This window comes from Nematolebias whitei, chromosome 19 (genome assembly GCF_014905685.2).
Source record: "Nematolebias whitei isolate Nwh7 chromosome 19, NemWhi1, whole genome shotgun sequence".
In the NCBI taxonomy this organism is placed as follows: Eukaryota; Metazoa; Chordata; class Actinopteri; order Cyprinodontiformes; family Rivulidae; genus Nematolebias; species Nematolebias whitei.
The window spans coordinates 25,825,059-25,839,424 of NC_056516.1; the positions used below are offsets into that span (position 1 = coordinate 25,825,059).

At 38.8% G+C, this 14,366-nt stretch overlaps 2 protein-coding genes across 2 annotated transcripts; both read left to right on the forward strand.

Moving 5' to 3' along the window:
• The first annotated feature begins 6,588 nt into the window (after positions 1 to 6,588).
• Positions 6,589 to 9,284, forward strand: mrpl53 (mitochondrial ribosomal protein L53). The gene is made up of 3 exons (XM_037692934.1): positions 6,589 to 6,709; positions 8,066 to 8,178; positions 9,132 to 9,284. Exons 1-3 carry the CDS (start codon positions 6,615 to 6,617, stop codon positions 9,248 to 9,250), a joined length of 327 nt encoding a protein of 108 aa, XP_037548862.1. The 5' UTR covers positions 6,589 to 6,614; the 3' UTR covers positions 9,251 to 9,284.
• A 3,574-nt stretch (positions 9,285 to 12,858) lies between these two features.
• fabp4a (fatty acid binding protein 4a) lies at positions 12,859 to 13,967 on the forward strand. Its single transcript, XM_037693096.1, has 4 exons — positions 12,859 to 12,995; positions 13,194 to 13,369; positions 13,489 to 13,590; positions 13,720 to 13,967. The coding sequence occupies exons 1-4, from the start codon at positions 12,923 to 12,925 to the stop codon at positions 13,771 to 13,773; spliced, it is 405 nt and encodes a 134-aa protein (XP_037549024.1). The 5' UTR covers positions 12,859 to 12,922; the 3' UTR covers positions 13,774 to 13,967.
• The last annotated feature ends 399 nt before the right edge of the window (positions 13,968 to 14,366 follow it).

The following is a 14,366-nucleotide window of genomic DNA, read 5'->3' on the forward strand; positions in this document are numbered from 1 at the left end:
CAAAACAAAACAACTAAAAATTTCCAACAATAGCACGACGACACAAGGCCTCCCCAGATGTTTTACTGAAAGCTTGCTAGTCGTCCAGTGTGCTGCAGCCACCTTGAACCTGGGGGGGAGCTCGTTTTTTCGTATTCATTTACCGCGTTTCTATCAAAAAGACGGGCGTCAAATGGAGAACATCTCATTAGTGTTTAGCACGCAGCACGGGGAAGTGCTGCGAATGCAAAGGGAAGCTCAAACAGAGGCCAAATTGTGTTTGCAGGAGGGAACTTGTGTGACTGCTGCCAGCATATTGAACAACTGAGCACATCAACACAAGCTGAAGGGAAGAGGGGTTAGATATGTGTGTGTCAAGATAAATTAGACCCAGCAGAGTGAAAATAGTTTGTTTTTTTTGACAGGTTAGCAGTGGGAGAAAATGTATTCACAGTAACAGGGGACTGTTGAACTGTCTGTCTGCATATGTGGACAAATGTGCTTTACACTGAGATGGAGGGAAGGAAACCACACAGCCATACAAGTCATTCATGTTTATACAAGTCAGACAAACACACGATGTGTGTGTGCAGATGTGACAACATCTCTGTAATAGTGGGAAGTTGATTTGCATATTCAAACAAATACAGTTCAGTCCTGAATTACCGAGATTTATAGTTCCCCATACGTGTTCTGTTTAAAAAAAAAAAAAGGTAAATCCAGACTGAGTGTAACAAAATGATAAGGATTGTGAGGCAGCCTGAAGGTGGTTTTATCTTCTATATCAGCCCAGATGTGTAACAAGTGTATTCATCAGTGAGCCTGATTCAGTCTGGCGCAGTTTTAGGGGAAAACAGCTCAAAACGCCGCACAGGCTGGAGGGCAACAAGTCTCTGTGCCGCAGTCCTCCCTCTCTGGCAGCAGAAGTTCCCCCAGCCGCGCACACTCACGCAAACCTCACCCCCCTCCCGCAGAAACACAACTTTACAGAGATGTGAGTGCGCACTTACTTCACGTTGACCAGTCTGACTTCATTCGGCGGCGGCTCCGAGTCCAGACGCTCCGGTCGTACGTTCAGTTAGCTTCGAGCCTCCCGGTGCTGAGTGAAGGAGGTAAAAACATGAGCGGTGGCGTGTGCGAGAGCGTGAGAGGCCACAGGTTGAGATGTGACTCGTCCCGCAGTCTGAGAGCATTTCAGAGCGGGAGGGACGCGGAGCTTCGTCGGTTCAGCCCGCTCTGCGCTGTGCCCGCTCAGGCAGCAGAGGCTGTGTGGCCACAGCACGCCGGCGGGAGGAGGAGTCACGGAGAGCGGCGCGCGAAGCATCTTGGGAAGTGTAGTGTATGCTCGGAATAGGCAAAGCCATTTAGCTGTTTAAACGAAAGCGAGTGATTATGGGAAACGTTATTTTATACATCCTGGCTTAGGTAATACATTTTCGGTGCCTACAACAATAATAATTCAACTTTAAAGAAAAAAATAATGATTGTGTTTTTTCTACGCTGATAAACTTTTATTAAAGTACAAAAGTAAACACAGCTTATATATACTGATGCAGGCATACTGCTTTTTGTGTAAAGGCCTCCCAGCCCTCTCTTTCATGCAGTGTTGTAATGTAACAAAGTAGAAATACTTTGTTACTGTACTTAAGTAGAATTTCGACGTATCTTTACTTTACTTCGTTATTTACATTTCTAGCGACTTTCACTTTTACGCCACTACATTTCCTCAATAAAATGTGTACTTTTACTTCAATACATTTCCCTTAACCATCTTAGTTACTCATTCCTACAATATAAAATTAGAAGAATTCTAATTGGGCAAGTCCAGTTTGTTCTCCCAGTCTGTGACTTCACACGGCCCCTTCTCTCTCCCTCACTGACACTCTCACTCACAAACCCAGCCTCTCCCCCACCGCTTGTGTAAAAACTGTGGTTTCTGCTGTGAACAAGCTAGATGCAGATATCAATGGTTACAAAAGGTCTTTGTTGACTCACAGTGGAGCCACTGTAAATTCCTGACAGGTATGAAAATGACAGTAGCTGCTAAAAAGAAGAGGTTTGGTGTTCTCCAGGATATTAACTGGTTAGATTGCAAGGTGAAGTTGTTGGGCCACAAGTCTTCCCATTAAAGAACACGGAAACATATATCCAGTTTAGGGTGCTTTATTTGCTGTGTTTCTTCTGGTATTTACACACAGCAGTAAACCAGTAAAGCAGAAACAAGCTTGAACAACAAGGCTGCGTCTGTGTCAGGAGCGAGAAAACAGAGTGATGCGTTCACTAGCGTTAGAACAGCCACGGTGGATTCAAGAGCATAGGAACTATTTTATTCAGAAAGAAACAAACCATAACCAAGCAGAACCGAGCTCAGTAAACAAGCCAACACAACAATGTGAGCTTTCTAACAGCTTTGTTAATAAAGGTTAATTAAGGTTGAATACTTCAACAAAATCAGATTTTTTTTAAAGCTCTATCTTTCATTGTTCAGTTCAAACTTTCCAAGTTTTTGTCACTGGATATTACACCCAATAGATGTTGTTTAGGAAATTCTAACCATTCACTTTTACTTAATACGCTTACTTTAAGTACATTTTGTATGAGAAATTTACTTTTGATGCTTAACATTAAATGTCAGATACTTTAAGACTTTTGCTTAAGTAATAATTTAAAAGGAGACTTTAACTTTTACCAAAGTAATTTTATGGTAAGATACTTGTACTTTCACTGAAGTATCACTTTGAGGTACTTTATACAAAACTGCTTTCATGATGTTTTATAGTATAAAGAGCTGTATGATAAGCTGTGTGTGCAGCCTTTCCATTAAATAATCTGTAATTTTTGCCCACTTCCTCGCAATTACACTGCACTAGTTGCACATTTGGTAGATAAGTGAACACTTTTGTCTTTATCATCATCATCATCATCAACTTTATTTATAAAGCGCTTTAACACCAGCCGCAGCTGAAACAAAGTGCTGAACATCAGTAAAAGAAGGCATAAAAATAAAGTTATAAAGCTGAAAATAATAAATTCAAAACTCAATTTAAAACAATAAAACGACGAGTTGAACAGATAAAACAAATACCAATAAAAATGAAGTAAAATCAAGTCTCGGTTGGGTTGAATGAGTAGAAATGAGTTTTCAGACAGGTTTTAAAAATGGACAGTGACTAGTTAACTAGTCAACATTTAGGTGCATTAGTCAACTACTTTACTTTTGTGTCACATTAGTTAACTAGTAAGGCCAAAAAAAAAAATCAATAGTCATCTTGTAAGACCAACTTTAGTTGCATTTGTATGACTAAGTTGTCTCCCCCATAAAATTTTGAATAAAGAAAATGGGATTTCCTGCACTTTGGTGACATCTACGTTTACCTATTTGTAAACACTCCGCTTCTGTCAAGCATCTCACCCAAGACATTTCAATTTTTTACACTATTATTAATTAAGCATTGCACAATCATAACATTATATGTTTGCTGGAGGAGCTCCATGGCTGCGCCTGCTAATCACCATACAATTCTGTGTAAATTGTGTAGTGTCAAATAAACTGAGATGTGGACGTTGGTAGAAAAGTATTTGCATGAAACACTGTCACTTTTGAGACTGGCGATTTAGGATTGACGCAGTCGGTCCTAGACGCAACTCAAACTAGCCATTAGCTCATCAGAATCAGACTCTTGTTTCTCAGACAGTTGCTGGAACTGTTTTGCAGTCTGCATGTTGGTCCCATGGGTATGACACCCCTGGGATGCTCAATTGTATTACACCTTGCAGAGAGAGGGCTGCTTCATATTTAACACGCTGATGACATCACAGCCACCAGAGTGAAGATTCACGCTTAATTTAAGCTGAGGTGTGAATAGCACTGACACACAACAGAACAACAACAACAATATAAAATAATGATAGGACCCTGTGTCACTGCTTCTCTTAAACACTGTAACATATTGTGCTCAGGCGGAGGCCTTGATGGATGAAACCCTACACCGAGACAATAACTTGTTTTCCTTTTAGGTCAAACATCCCCTCGAGCTTTCATTGTTTCCCAGCACCGTCTCCCCCACTTTCTTATTGCTGTGCAAAGAGTACATTTCCTACAGCGTGCAGGAAATGCTTCTGCCCTTCAGTAGCTTTATGTCTAAATTTAGAGCCCCCTCCGTCCAGCTGTCACAGTCAGGGGCGGCCTGTCGGGTGCTCAGGAAATCGGCTCGAAGCGTGTTGAAGTCAGGAGAACTTCTGTAAGCTCTGGGTGTGCTCAGCTGACATAAAAAAAATTAAAAATAAAAATAAAAACACGCTCTGAAACAGAGCATCTACAGTATAAATAAACATCTGGCATTCAGGAAGTGCAAATGGGGTTGAGGAATTGATGACGTGCCACGTTTGTTTCAGTCTTTTTCAAAACAAGTTACTTCATTTTAAAGGTTCCTCCGAGACATTTCAGACTTGGATCGTCTCGCGGTGAGAAATATTAGAGTTGTGGCTGTAAATTAACTGTATGTGTTGGGAGACTCTCAGCTACATCGAATCTGAGCTCAACATCTGTACAACTGACTGACTTTATGTGCTAGCTGATGTGAAGTAGCTGTGGTGTCCATCTTGATTTGGACTGAATCCAAAAGTTAAAGCGTTGTACATGTATATCCAGTTACTTTATAAAGATTTCATTATTTTGCTAACAGACAAACAAGTTTAACTTCAACAGTTAATGCTAAAATTTGAAGTATCTCACACTATGTAGTATGTTGAGTAGGTGTTGTGAATGACTCTCAGCTACTACCACACCAGGTTTTAGCCAATTTTCTTAAATTTGACTAGATTATAATCATTTCTGTTTTCTGAGGTGTGTTGGCTGTAGCAGACATTATACAAGGAGTTGGCCTAAAAAGTTAATCAGCTGTAGATGTACATTCAATGATTATTTCCTGAAAGATTCACTCAAATCTGTCCAGTTGTTCATGAGATATTTTGTTAATAGACAGACAAGGTTCACTCCATAAGTAATGGCGTTATTTTAAAGATAAGTCTTGCACAATCTGTTAGCGCTTAGAATGTGTGGCGTGGATATATCTCAGCTGCTATCATGCCAAATTTTAGACCAGTATCTGTAATATATTGGTTGAAATAATTATTTTTACGTTTTTTTTTAAGGTCAGCTGGCCGTGGCAGCCATCTTGAATCCATCGAAATCTCTGCTAAAGTTTATCAGGTGGTAACGTTCTTTCCCACTTTGCTCTCCCATCTCAAAAACATGTTTTATCCAGTGATGAAATCTGTTGCAAGCAATAATTCAATGAAAATCCAAATCCCATCTCACAGTCGAGCACAACATGCTCCGTGTCTGTTTAATTGTGAAACGTGCCCATCTGACTGTCTATTTGCTCCTTTATTGACTCCGATCCTGACAGGCCTCCTGCCCCTCGCTCCTCTTCTAATTTGATTTTGTTCACTAAGACGGAAATGACCACAGGCGAGTGCCACACGTGGTTTGTGTTCCAGTTTCTCTAACGTGCCTTGTCAGGTCGTTGTGGACAGAATCCCGCTTCTCACATTTAATGTGAATTCTTCTACAGTTCCTTTTGAGGAGTTGTTAAAATACTAAAAGAGTTGACTAATGTTTGAAATGAAAATACTAGATAATGCGTAAACTCTGAGTGCAAATCAAAAGTCGGAATTATTTGAACTAGTTTTTTAGTAGTTAGCAGTGAAAATGAAAACCATTTGTGCACTGGTTCAAATGCACGAGTACTATTAAGATGCATACTGCTTACAGCTACAAAATAAATCATGTTTAAAATGCCTGTTATACCTTGATTAAATGAAGAGTTCAGAGATTTTTGTGGAGAAATTACCATAGCCACTAATAACTTTGTGGCAGTACTGTACATCAAAGCCAAAGGTCACAACAGATTAAAAAAATACTATATATTATATAATATCATAGCTTTTTTTTTTTTTTACAGTTTATATTACTGAGAACTGCACAGTCACTGTTAAACTTATTGAATTGTCATTTCTTATCTTAAACCTACATTCACAAATGAAACTAGCTAAAAATGCTTATTTGCTCAATGCGTTTCTCCACAAAGTTTTAAATGAGGATCTCGCTCGATCTGCTGGTGCTCAGAGTAGGTGCTGAGGATGACCCTCAGCTACTTCCACCCCAAATTTCAGCTCAATATCTGTAAACCTGACCGAGTGATGGTCATTTATCCGCTTTTGTTAAGTTGTAGCAGCCCTCTTGAATCAAGTTGACTCCTAAAGTTAATCAGCTTTAAATGAAAGTTTGAATAAAATAATGTAGTTCATGAGATATTTTGCTAACAGACTAATTGTGCATGTCAGTTTCCAAACACGGCCTAGCTCTGATTAGCTTTTGGCTAGTATTGAAGTCAAACAAACTGAGGTTGTTTTCAGAAAAATAGGCAGCTTTCCCAAAAAAAAAAAAAAAAAAAAAAAAACTTAAAAATTGAATTATCCCTTTAATACAGGGAACCGTTCATGTCATTTATTAAATATTGACTCGTACCTGCAGCAGTTTCCAACTAATGCCATCCTCTGGCGCCATCTTGTGGCTTTTAGGTCAAAACGTCACTTCCAGCTGAGGTCAGAGGTCACCGCTCCAAAACAACATGGCGGCTTCCGGTAAAGCTACGTTGGTGCTGAAGACTGTGAAGACAATAGCGGTTCAGTTTTGTCCCTTTGAGTCCAATGTCCGGTCCACACGGTAAGAACGGTTTATTAAATGTTGCTGCTGTGTTTGAGCATCCTTGTGGGGAGTTTTGAAATGATTTGGCGGCTGTTAGCGACAAAAACCGGCAGTCGTCTCTGGACAACCTCTAACGATGGAGCTCCTTATGAAAGCCTGTTTTTTTGCTCAGGTTTATGTGAATGGAAAAAATGGAAATAATCTGACTGGACAGTGATTAGGATTTTTTTGTCTGGATAGTAACTAGTTGTTTCTACTGATAGGTATGTCATCAAGGAAAATATAGCAATTGAACATTTACCTGCTTCTAGCTAACATTTTGCTAGTTAGTGCCATTACCATTTAGCTTAATGTGTGCTATCTTTAACTTAAGCACTCAGCGTTCACACTGAATTTTCACAATAAACACAACTTTTGTAGTATGTGTTTGAAATATGTTGTCACTTTAAATACAAAGGGGTTCAGTTTAATAGACTAAAAAGCAGCTTAAACCACAAACCCCTCATTATCTTCAGTTCACTATTTATTTCTGTGTTCAGGACCTTCCTAGCAGGGAAAATGTTAATTTTTCTGCTGTCGTTAAGAAAAATCTCAATCATTTATCATCTATAAACAATTCATTTTGTTTATATAGCGCCAAGTCACAACAGAAGTCATCTCAGGGCACTGAACAGAAATCCATATAAAAATAAGTTAACAGAAACATTCATATATAAAAATAATATTTTAACACTATCTGGGTTAAAAGTAACAGAAACAGATAGATGATAAAAAATATGGAACAATAGTATCTTCATATTAATATTAACTTAATGAGGACGGTAATATTAATGTAATTAATATATAGTAATTTTAATATATATACATTATTCTAAGTTTAGATGTGTCTATCTTAATTGGCTTGTTTTTTTAAGACATGCTAAAACATTATGTTTAGTTAATTTCTAGCTGTTTTATTTTAAGATTAAAATCAACAATAAACTAGATGTTCTACACACATTTAAATAATAAAAAATAAGGATGGGACTAAATCATAAGTACACTTAAGAGGATAAATATTGCCTGGTTCCAGCATTTATTTATTTTTTTACCATTTATTATTTACTTTGGCAGCCTAATAAGTTGATCTTTCCACCGTCTATGGTGCAGAAAATAAATGATTAGACTCTCTTCTAAATTAAATCTAGTTTATTAAAACTTAAATAAATGTCGATTGTTTTCCTAAAAAATGTAGGTTCGTTAAACCCAGAGGACCTGATGTGACAAAACTTAAAGTTGAGCTCATTTATCATTTTTATTTCCATTTTTTATTGTACCTGCTTTGTCTTAAAATAAATCACAGCGGTTAACTGAGCGGTTTGTTTTGGCCCACAGGGAGTTTCTGGCCTTGGTCAGCTCTGATAAGGTCCGATCTACCAACATGAACTGTGAGGTGACGTGGACGGTGAAACACGACAAGTCTGAACCTGTCATCGATGTAACTTACGGTGAGGATGGTGTGACATGTTTGTCACAATCTCCGTTTGGGTTGTCAGATTTGACAATCGGTAAAAGACGGATCGTGGAACAAAACATCTTTCATTTGATAATGTTCTGATTTTCTCTGCTCTGGGAAAACTCAAAATAGTTAAAATAATGAAAACGGATTTTAGTGTGTCACTTAAAATTAAAATTTAATGTATAGAGGCAACAAGGTTGAAAGAGTTGGCTGCAGCCGCTGTGGATTAACCCATCAGTAACAACAGGTTGTCTGAGGGCTCATTTCTTTTTTCACACACCTTCATGCTGACAGGAGGAGAAACGTGCAACAATCATTTCGTTCAGCACAAAATTTAAGATACGCTTTACTCTGGTTTTTAAAATGTTGCACACTAAAGGCTTTCTTTATAAATTCTATTTTATGACTTGCTTAAATGTTCCTCTGCCTGAAGTTTGGGCTTCAACTAAGAAACTCCCATAATCTAATAAAGTCTCATAAAGTGTGGCTATAAAATGTCCCCCGGGCGCTTTCAATAGCTGCCCACTGCACCACCTGGTGGTGGATGGGTTAAATGCAGAGACTAATTTCGCCATTGTATGGAAACATACAGTGCTGACATTGTGATGACATTATTATTATTATTATTATTATAATGCGTAATGAGACTAGGTCTGATAAGAGCAAAAAATAATAATAATCACCGTCCGTTTTGCTTCAAATGCAGCACATGTGATAGGAACAAAGTGGGTGTTTAGTAGTTTTATGATGATGCCAATTATTTTTTTTATCCTCCAGCTGATATCAGTCTTGTGGTGAGAGCCGAGCATTTACAAGAAATAGAAATGTTTGCCATAAGTCAGCAGTGTCTCGTCGTGTGACTCAGAGCTGTTTTGTGCTCCTTCCACTGTGCCAGTTTGAGTCATAGTATTTGTTGATTAATTAATTTTTTTGTGATGGCAGCTGATGGAGAGAAGCTGCTGATGAAGGGAGCGCATCTGACCTGCCAGGAGATGAAGAGTGCATTTGTGTCCCGCTGCGAAGAAAAGAACCCGCAGATTAAATCTGCAGCAGCTAAATGATCATTCCTGTATGAATATGTTCTTATTTATCTGTGTCAGATATGTCCAATAAAACAATATCTTTGATTTTACATGGTGGTCCTTGTGGCTTCTTTTTGGTGACTTACCTTAGAGCGTGTCTTTGAATAATGTGTCATTTTTGGGTTTAATAAAAGGCTCTTCCATGAGAACATTATGCAATTTTTGACGTTTGACACAGATTAGATGCAGCGTTACTAAAAGGGGAAACAATCTTTGACCCAGTTGAAGATAAACTACATCATTTCTGCTTTTTACCATCTGTTTCATTAACATCCTTAATAGATGGTGATCTCCACGGTTTACACCCAAACCAGTGGGTTTATTTGAGCCTTCCTTCAACAAGGCTTCAATTCAATTATAAATTACGTTATAAACAGAAAATAAAGACTTGTGTTTTTTTTAACAGGGTGATGAAGACACATTTTTCTCTAGTTTATTTCGGTGGTATTTCACTTAAAAGTGATCACACGCTGTCTTTTCTGCCAGAGACCCTCTTATGAACTAAAAAGATATGGTGAAGATGTTTCTCAGCTACGACAGCTTCAGCTTAATATCTGTAAAAAAAAAGAAAGAAAACAAACTGACAAACAAAGAGCCTTGAATCCTTAAATGTCGCCAATTTTATGTTGGCTAACACCAAATAGCAATGAGATATTGGTTGAGTTTACTTCAAAAGTAAATCAGGAGAAGATTTATATGCAGTGATTACTTTCTGAGACATTCATTAAAATCCATCCATTGGTTCGTGGGATATTTTGCTAACAGACAGGCAGATTTGACTCCAATTTGTAGAGGCAAAGTTTTAAACGGCTCTCACTTGAGCAGTTTGCTCTCAGAGTCTAGGTTTGCAATGACTCACAGCTACTACACCCAGTTTTTGCTCGGTAGCTGTGAAACAGGCATTTTTTGTGTTGATTAGGTTGCTTAGCTGTGGCAGCCATCTTGAACTGGGTCGACCCCAATGATGTACATCCACTGACTACTTTCTGTGAGTGTCATCCAAATCAACCCAGTGGTTTGTGAGATATTTCGCTGACAGCACATGGACACAGACAAAAACTTTTATTTTTACACCCATCACTTTTTCAACAGCTCCATGTTTACTTTGCTCCACACCCGGGTTTTCTTACGTGAATTACTGAGCATGAACTTTGATGTTTTGAACAACTTTGGCTATGGCTGCTTCAGAAACCATCTTAGCACCAGCAAACTGTTGGTCCACTATATGAGTGCTGCTTGTTGGACTGAGTTTGTTGTGGCTCTTCGGGCTGATGAAGTCCTTTGGATGAAGGACGAAACGTCTCAACAACAAAAGAAACCATCTAGATGAACTGACTGAACTTTGTTGGATTTTTTAAATCTGGATTATTGAGCATGAATTTTGATATCTTATACTTTACTTTATGCCATATTTTAACCACTATTTATTCTAAACTTATTCATTTTGCTAATATTTGAGATTGTATTTCTTGTTTTGCCTATCCCTTCTATCATGATTTTAATCATGTTTATATACATATTATTGTTTTTTTTTTTCCAGTCTTTCAGTATATCCCTTAAATTCCTGTCTATTCACAATAAACCTTCTGGCATTCCGTTGTATTATTGAGATGTGGGTTTATCACCCAACGTTCTTGGTCTCCCATCTATTTCCAGCCCTTTCTTAATGTTTTCCCATAACACCTCTTGTCTGCACCCGTTGCTATTATTTTAATATTCTCTGTTCTGTGTTTAGCCTGATCTGTACAGTTGATGACATATATGAAATGAGATTTTTTTTACACACACAATGTAATGTTTTCCTCTGCTTGCAGTTTGGTTTGTTGTGAGCCTTGACTCTGTCTGGCCTGCTTCTCTTTTCTTTTGTCCTTGAACACTCCCAACTGCTTCAACGTGTCTTATATTTGTAGCCATTTAGATTTGTTGGATTTCTCGCCTCACATTTCCCAGAGTTAACTGTGTTGACCTCCACAGTTACAGCACTTTTCGTCTTCTCTACCTTCATCTATTCTCTGCTTCACACCACCACCATGCGTCCATATCTCTGACATTTGTAGCACCTTTCAACCTTTATTTAAACATGTTAATCCTATTGAGCCTCGGGGACTCATTTACACTGAAGTGGTGGAGGAATAGACGTCCTGACTGGGAAACCTGTATGCTATTTTAATCTTATCTGACATAACTGAGAACTCTTAATATTGACTTTTTCACTATCAACCGTTTTCATGAATCTCTTTAAACTGTTCACCTTAACTCCAATAATGTTTTGTTTGATTTTTTTCCCCAATCCTCCTCCACTGGTATTAATCACTCCCTTCAGTACTTTGTTTTCTCCTATAATGTTTTTCTGTATCGCCACCTTTTTACAGATACTTCAATATGTAATGCTTTAACTTTTTGTTCTTCAGTTTAAAAGATCCGTTAAGTTTCCATCCCTCAACCCATTCACCATTTCTTCTATTTTCTCGTTTTTTTATTTATTTATTTATTTAGGTAATGGGCTTACGTATCACTGTTCAATCTGAGAATTATTTTAAATTCTTCCCTCACTACTTTCCTACGAATTACTCATTCTTGATCCAAATTAATGGATAATTGGGGATATAATAAACATTGAGGGGCCGAGATGGGGTAGAGGCAGGGCAGCCGACCTGGGACCCAAAAACCCCAGGCTCGATCCCCAGCCATTCCCACATCATGGTGTCCCTGAGCAAGAGATCCAAACCCCAATTGCTCCCCAGGCACCCACATAGCCTCCCACAGCCCCACCTGGGTGCATCCCAGGTGCGATGGGTCAATGTAGAGAACTAATTTCATACAATGATGACAATACATCGCTTTACTATTTGCCTCCAATTCTCATTTACTTCCTTGACCATCTGATACGTCCCACCTTCCTTCATATGCCACTTTCTCAACCTCTTCCTCTCTTTACCTGTGTCCAATCTTCTATAATGTAACATCATATCCTCCTCGCTTTCTACCCACATTCCAGCTTATGCCAATCGTCCAGTCCAAACTCCACAAATATCCATCCCAAAGTTGTCTGAATTCAACCCCAACCACATCACAACAGAAAACCCAGAATCCCCGTCTGGTGCTCTTCCCTCACCTGGGTCTAGTTAGTTTAATTGTTTTTCACCTGTCTTCTGTTAATTATTAGATGTCTAACTAAATTCAAGCTAATGCCTAGTTTTCTTTGTCGACTGCCATATTTTTGTGATGTCAAAGTGATTCAAATTTCTTTTGACCCACTTTTTTTTTGTAGATGTTTATCTTGCACATTGAAATTGTCCATTTTTATAATTAAGTCTATATTTTTGTCTGTCAGTCCCACTTTAAAGTACTTTGCACATAGAAAGCTAAAAAAATTACTGCTTTTCACATCAGTCGACTTTTAAAAAAATCAACAGATGCCATTTTGCTACTGATGCTAGTTTTGCAATGCAAAATTCGAGCATCCTTAGGAGGCGGGATCTAAACGAGGGTCGCGTGACGTAGCACGCTGTGATTGGTTCCTACATCGCCTCCAAAAGCAGCGCCGGCCCTTTAAAAGCAGCGGGAGCGGAGGCGACATTAGTTCGGCTCAGGCTCAGAGACTGTCAGCGGGTTGTTCTGGTGGATATCGTCGAAACAAAACCTTCCAAGATGGTTGAGAAGTTTGTTGGAACATGGAAGATGATTTCCAGCGAGAACTTTGACGAGTACATGAAAGCTCTTGGTAAGGTTTTAATAAGAATGTTAAGTGCTTAAATTAAGCTGACTTTTTCAAGTTTTCAACCATTTTTGTGTATGGAATTGGAGCACATTAAGTGAAGGGTTTTTTTTAAAAACATGTTTGCTTATTAAGCATTATAAGTAGCTTGTGTTTGGGTGGATTAAAACACTTGTTAATGTGTTCTTTCTTCCCGCGCTGCAGGTGTGGGATTTGCGACCCGCCAGGTGGGGAACCGAACCAAACCCAACTTCGTCCTGAGCCTGGACGACCAGGGAACCATTTGCATGAAGTCTCAAAGCACCTTCAAGACCACCGAGGTCAAGTTCAAGCTAAACGAGCCTTTTGATGAGACCACTGCAGATGACAGGAAGACCAGGGTTGGTTTGATTTGATGAGCAGAAGACTAATGTGAATTATGATCTGACACTTTGTGCAGGAATAAACACTTTGTCCTTGATTTTTTTTTTTTTTTTTTTTTTTTTTTTCTGTCCTGCAGAGTGTGGTGACACTGGAAAATGGCAAGCTGGTGCAGAAACAGAGCTGGGAGGGAAAAGAAACTTGTATTGAGAGGGACATATCTGATGGCAAATTGATAGCGGTAAGATTTAACTTGGATCAGAGTTCTTCAAATTGGAGTTTCTTAAATTTCCATGCGACTAACTTGTAAACCTGAAGCCACAAGCTGCAACACCTGTCTTAACTCGGATGGTTCTTGTTCCCCCCACAGAGATGCATTATGGGAGATGTGGTTGCAGTGAGGATGTACGTGAAGGAAGAGTGACCCTTCATTACTGAAGCACTGCTGGATGACGGGCTCAGTTCAATGAGCGTAAACCCAAAGTGAAGGAGCGGCTTGTTCCACTCTGTACTCTTTAACCTCTGTTGCCAAAGTCAGATTTTTTGTACCTCTTGTCTTCTGCAGATCTGCTTGAATTGTTGTGAATTTGAATTAAAAGTGCATGCAGACGAGCTGAAGTTTGTCTTGAGTAAATTGATGATCTTGAAGTGTCACAAAACGAGGTCCTGATTTTTCATGGCTTAAACTTTTTCCCTAGCTTTTGCAAAACTTCACATTTTGTCCATCTGCATGGTCTCGAGGGTTAACGGTCTAAGGAGAGAATTTTTTTTTTTTTTTTTTTTTTTGGAAAGCAGCATAAACTCTATAAACAGCCACTCTTACCCTTTTGGCTTCTCGAGCCAGCAATCACTTTTCCCATGTCAGGAAGGGGAGTTTCTGGTACTGATTGAACAAGATGACCAAAACAGCTGAACGTGATGGGACTGAGCCAAATCTCTCTGTTCAAGCTGGACAATAGAACATTAAAGGATGTGCTCTGTATTGGGGGAATTAAGGCCAAGAACATTGCAGAACTG